The sequence below is a fragment of the Hyperolius riggenbachi genome, chromosome 9, assembly GCF_040937935.1.
Source record: "Hyperolius riggenbachi isolate aHypRig1 chromosome 9, aHypRig1.pri, whole genome shotgun sequence".
NCBI lineage: Eukaryota > Metazoa > Chordata > Amphibia > Anura > Hyperoliidae > Hyperolius > Hyperolius riggenbachi.
Window position 1 is genome coordinate 211,373,427 of NC_090654.1, and position 6,000 is coordinate 211,379,426.

At 43.6% G+C, this 6,000-nt stretch overlaps 1 protein-coding gene across 1 annotated transcript in view; it reads right to left on the reverse strand.

Moving 5' to 3' along the window:
* GPR176 (G protein-coupled receptor 176) overlaps positions 1–5,533 on the reverse strand; it is a 103,293-nt gene extending 97,760 nt beyond the window's left edge. Inside the window, exon 1 of the mRNA XM_068251828.1 lies at positions 5,145–5,533. Within this exon, the coding sequence (XP_068107929.1) occupies positions 5,145–5,436 (292 nt within the window). The 5' untranslated portion in view covers positions 5,437–5,533. The remainder of the gene's footprint in view (positions 1–5,144) is intronic.
* Positions 5,534–6,000: the final 467 nt, after the last annotated feature.

The following is a 6,000-nucleotide window of genomic DNA, read 5'->3' on the forward strand; positions in this document are numbered from 1 at the left end:
GGTCATTTGCTGAATAGTTATGTATCCCTTTTAAATAACGGTATTAAAACATTTGTTCTCCCTGCAAAGGTTACTTCCCGAATGCAACTCATATGTTTTTGTATGCAAACACACGGGAAGGTCTAGTATAAAAGCAATTGAATAACAAACGTAGAAAAATAATGATGGCACAACATATGATAGACATTTCTCAGAATTTCTTACAGTTCTCAGTAAGGCCCTCCCGCAAGTGTGATGTAACAAAGGAAGACTAGGGACAAAAGCCAGTGTTATCAAGAATCACCACACAAGAATTATGTGCAGAGACAAGATTTGGTTTAATGGGAAATTACTGAAAACTGAACTCTGCACAGACCTTCATTCTACAACAGCATGGAGCAATTTCAAAGCCAAATCTGACAACATGATTGTAGAAAAATAATGGCAGATTGCAGAACAGTTGCATTACAATGAATGACATCATTTCAGAAACTGATGCCAACTGCAAAGGGCCCAATAGTGAGGCTTCACTACCTGACTGTGGCTGTAAAGTGACTGGTTTTAGCATCTCTAAAAATAATCAGTTGCTCTCAAGGATCTCATGAAACCAGCAAGTCATGTGTGATCAGCAGATATTTGCCTAGCTGCTGGGAAAGACTTGTTACCTGCTAAGACTCTACAAATCATGGTGCACCCCTGCAAAACCTTGGTGGGACCCCCAATGTTAACACCAGCTATGTCCTCCCTTCACGATGACCCCTCTGAACTGGAACCCATCTGCCAAAGATCCTACGACAAGAGTGGCAACTAAGATCCCCACCCATTACAGTGAGTCCTCTAAGTTTTATTTTCTCTCCACCCATGACAAGTGTGACCACAACAACACCTGCTATGGTTGGCAGGCCTGTCTATAACAGCGAGGGTAAGTAATTGAGGCACCTACAGCACGAAGCCCCACTGCGGCTGGAAGTGCTGCTCTCCTTCTGATCAACATGGTTTGGATAATAAGCACAGTTGTAAAATACAAATATTCTAAATGCAGGCCTGTGGCCTTCAATACTCCTTGCAAAGGGTGCAGTAGCTGCTTCAATCTGTCCTCATCTACAGATAGGGGAGCCTCAGTAGATGAGACAGTTTTTATTTAGATATTTCGCTCGGTACCATCTGTTTGCTAAGTGACACTGTCTCTCCATTCAACAGGTACAGTTGGGAGTAAGTAGGTATGTAAAAATCTCAGGGATGTTTTAGGATGAATCCAGTTGACACCTAAACCTTTTATTAGTTTTAGACAGAAAATGTATATAGATAGGGATGAGTAAGAACCACTCTGTTTGGTATTGCCATCTCTGCTTCCATTGGGGAGATTTTGTGACACCATGGCCCATATGCAAATAATTTTTTCTCCTTAGATATCTCCTAGGAGATAATTTTCATCTTCTCTAAAAAATAACTTTTTAGCATTTTACAATTGAAAAAGTACCCAAAAGTTGATGAACAAGTACTATCAAATTTATTTTGAGTGTTTTCTTGCATGTTGGTGGTTTAAAGGGAATTTTATGGCAAGGTGTGAAAATATCAACTAGGAGAAAACTTGGGTGAAAAAGTGAATTGCATATAGGTCCATGGCCGTATGCAATTCTCTTTTTCACCTGAGTTTTCTCCTAGGGGCTCGTTTCCACTAGTGCGGCGTGCGTCTCGTAGACGCACGCCGGCACTGAGCGGGTGGGCGGGATCGCAGGCGATTCCCATCAGCCGTGCCATGCACGGCTATGGGAATCGCAGCCTCCGCCGCGAATTCTGTGGGGGTTTCCGGCCGAATCGCTACTGCAAGCGATTCGGCCGGCGGCGCCGTTGTCCCCTATGGCAGAGTTTCCCCGCGCGATTTGCCTGCGGGGAAACTCTGCGGATTCGCGGCCGTTTCCGCGAGAGTGGAAACGGGCCCTTAGAGATAATTTTTCATCATTGATTTTAAATAACTTTCCAGCACTTTTCAACTAAAAAAGTACCAACAAGTAGGTGAAAAAGTACTATCAAAACTATTTTGAGCATTTTCTTGCTTTCTGGTGGCTTAAAAGGCATTTTATTGAGAAGTTTAAAATATCACATAGGAGAAAACTCAGGAGAAAAAGTGAATTGCATATGGGCCCATGAGAGACAGGGGGCCATATGCAATTTACTTTTTCTCCTAGGTGATATTTTCTTACCTTGTCAATAAAATGCCCTTTAACCTCCCTGGCGGTTCATTAAAATCCGCCAGGGGGCAGCAAATACGTTTAAAAAAAAAAAAATTTCCATGTAGCGAGACAACGTCTCGCTACATGATAGCCGCTGCTCAGCGGCACCCCCCCAGCCCCTCCCCCCAGCCCCCCCAGCCATGGCGACGGGGCAGGATGACGTCACGGACGTCGTGACGTCAAAGGGAAATCCGATCCACCCCACGGAGTCTCGTCTGGGGGGGGCCTGCATCGCGGCGGGTAGCGGCGGATCGGCGGCGATCGGGTGAGACACGCAGCAAGCAAAGTGCTTGCTGCGTGTTTAAAAAAAATATATATTCAAATCGGCCCAGCGGGGCCTGAGCGGCGACCTCCGGCGGTAATGGACGTAACAATGCGTCCATACCGCTAAGGAGGTTAAACCACCAGCAGGTAAGAAAATACACAAAATAATTTTCAAAGTACTTTTTCAATTACTCGGAGTACCTTTTCAATTGAAAAATGCTGAAAAGTTATTTTAAAGTGAAAATGAAAAATTATCACCTAGGAGAAAACTCAGGAGAAAAAGTTAATTGCATACGGGCCCGGAAGTCAGTAACATTTCACCAAAAGTAACACAGACAACACTAGGATCCTGATAGACATTCCAACCCTGTGCCACTATAGGAAAAAAACAAAACTCTTTATTGTCTGTCTCGCTGGTGGATATGTTCACACAATACCCGACTTTTTGTGACAACCATGAGGGAAACAGGATGTGAATGAAAATGTCTTCAGTTCTGCAAAAACATAAATTTAAACCTGACAAAGTTGATTGTTCCTGCTTTGTCTAAAGTCCAAGTAAAAGTTTTGGGCAAAGTTTGAATACAATTTCCAGTATTTACCAGACTTTGCATCCTGGGAGACAAACACAGTAGATCATGGTGTAATAATTTAGGTCCTGGCAACAAATGAAAGTGAAAATACATCAACACCACTAAGTCCTAATGGCCCATTGCCACCGCACTTGATTTGATCCACATTTCAGATCATGCGAGATCTGAGGGTTGCTATGGCATGGGCTTTCTCATAGAAACCATGACCCAAAGACTAATATTAAGATAATAAAAGCCTAACCCTAACCTGAACGTTACCAAATGTTTAACAATCACTAAACATAAACAAACTGGTGTCCACAATACAACTCGAAGTGAAACCGCATGAGACAGCCACCAAAATTTTCAAAGATGCATTACATTGCAATGCACAGGAATGCATAGATGTATTTTGAACAATAACATGAAAGTGTATGGACTATCATGTTACCATACTAATCACAGACCAGGGGCAACGCACGCTGCTATGTAAGGCATGCATAGCGGCCGCTCCTTCACAATGAATCAAGCCAGGGCCGGTTTAAGCAACAATGGGGCCCCGGGGCAAAATAAACTTGGGGGGCCCCCTCAACATATACCCCGGAACAAAAATCGGCATTAGGGGACCTTTTTTGCAGCTGGTATAGTCAGGGTGTGAAGTCCTAATTGGTCGGAGCTCTACATTCTGGCTATCCCAGCCTGCATGGGAGACAAGGGGGTTAAAAAGTTTCAGGAGGGGGGACCCCACATAATTTAAAAAAAAAAAAAAAATCCCACACTCTAAACATAAAAAAAATTGGGAAAATAGGAAAAAATGCCAGGGATCTTCATGCAGCCATATTGCGGCTGTATAGCGATCCCTGGCCAAAGCGCTGCTGCTGCGTATAGACCCCCTGGAAACCCTGTCAGGAAATGTATTGCGCTTTCATTTGATGCATGTAAAATTACACTACCGTTAGGTTTGCTACTAAAAGTTACATTTACCGCATTTAAAACTATACTTTTTTCCTTCTAAACTTTAAAACTGATTTTCTCAAAAACTATAAGGTCTTTTTGAAAAATTGTTTTTTCCTCTTATTCCTAATGATCTCCTTAACATATCCTGCAAATTTAGGGTTTCTAGCATTTAAGGTGGATTTGCTATTAACCATTAAAGTCGGCAGGTTTTTAAATGTGTTTTTTTTTCCTTTGAAACTTTAAAATCGATTTTCTCAAAAACTATAAGGCCGATTTGAAAATTTTTTTTTTCCTCTTGTACCCACTGGGGGCCCCTACAAGCTCTGGGGCCCTGGGGCAGCTGCCTCCTTTGCCTTAATGGTAGCGCCGGCCCTGAATCAAGCCCAGTATTTTATTTCAGAACTAATAGCATCATCCATAGTGTGAACAAGCCTTAACGGCCGGTTCACACTTGTGATCGCAATACGCAATCCCTAAGCAATTGCTATTTTGCATTGCAATTTGTCAGTGATTTCTAAGTGATTGCGCTTTGCAACCCTGTTCAGGGAATGGGAATTGCATTGTGATTGCTCCACAAATGCTACATGCAGCACATTTATAAAAATGCTGCAAAGAGAATGGTCCCATAGGGATACATTGTACACAGTACTTTGCTGATCGCCAGCGATTAGCAAAGTGCAAAAACGCTGCAGAAAAAAATCGCCCCAGTGTGATTGGGGCCTTAAGCATGGACTAAGCAGTCAGATGTGCATGATCCATGCTCTCTCAGGGTTTGTCAGCCGCCAAATAAACAAGAACGCTTGGGCAAGCATTCTTGTTTGCATTATAAAAGGAGAAAGGGAGTTTCACATAGACATGCTGGCGCCAACTTATCAAGTTAACTAACTACATTTCTTGAACCTGCCCAGTCTCTTTGCTTTCCTATAGTTGCTGGGCCATGATGACATCCACAGGGCTAGATCAGTAGACTCACCTAATTTCTATGGCACCTCTATTAAGGCATTCAATTGGAACTGAAGGAGATGCATGGCATTTGTCTGTAGGTGTGCAGCAATGTAGCCAGGCAGATGAAAGCATGGTGATTTAGCAGCGTTCAGTATCAAGTGACAGTATATGGAAATCAGTGGAAGCCTGAACTTACCCAGGAGAGAGCTGATGAATATAATAACTTGGATGCTAGTGGTGAAATGTCTGTAGCTCTGCTCTTCATCGCTGCCGCTGCTGTGGTTGCTCCGAAGGACTTGAGAAAGGGACACATTCCTGATTTCTAATGATCCAGCCTGGAAGAAGCCAATCTCACTCCTGTTTCTGAAGATCAGGCTGCCATTATAACCCATGGCGGTTCTTCTGCCACCTACTGCATGTGCTGCACTGCCACAGTTTCTCCAGCTGATGGTCTCGGCATTATGGCTCTGAAGCCCACAGATCTGCATGCTCCCTGGCTTTGTGTGCCCATCTCAGAATAATTACCTGACACATCCACATAGCAGGCATCTTCCCTTCAGCCAGTCTGGCTCTTTGGATGACAGGAAGAACACAAGCCCCTCTCTTTGCTTTTCACCCCCAACGCACATCGCCAAAACAAGATCATGTCAGATGCCGGTGAAAGAGGAGGGGGAGAGATGTAGCTGACCCTCAGTCTCATCGCTCCTCTTGTCCCTCTCTATGAATTTCTAGAACAGGCTCCCTCTCTCCCACCTCTCTCTTCTTGTTACAGTCACCGTTACTGATTGGGAAAGAGAACAAAAAGCGTAATCAGTCACAAAGACTGATGCTGGGAAACAAAAGAAGAGAAGCCTTGAAATGAAATGTCTCCTTCACCTAGCCTTGCAATGCACTGATCGCAGAAGCCTGCATACACAACACAGGCTTATTAGCACAGCTCTCTGTATACAGACAGCAAGGCATCATCTACACCACATTCAGCCTGCTACATGCATCCATTTCAGACTTGTTCTCTTTCTCCTGCTATAACAAACGGTTGTGAGAATACTACA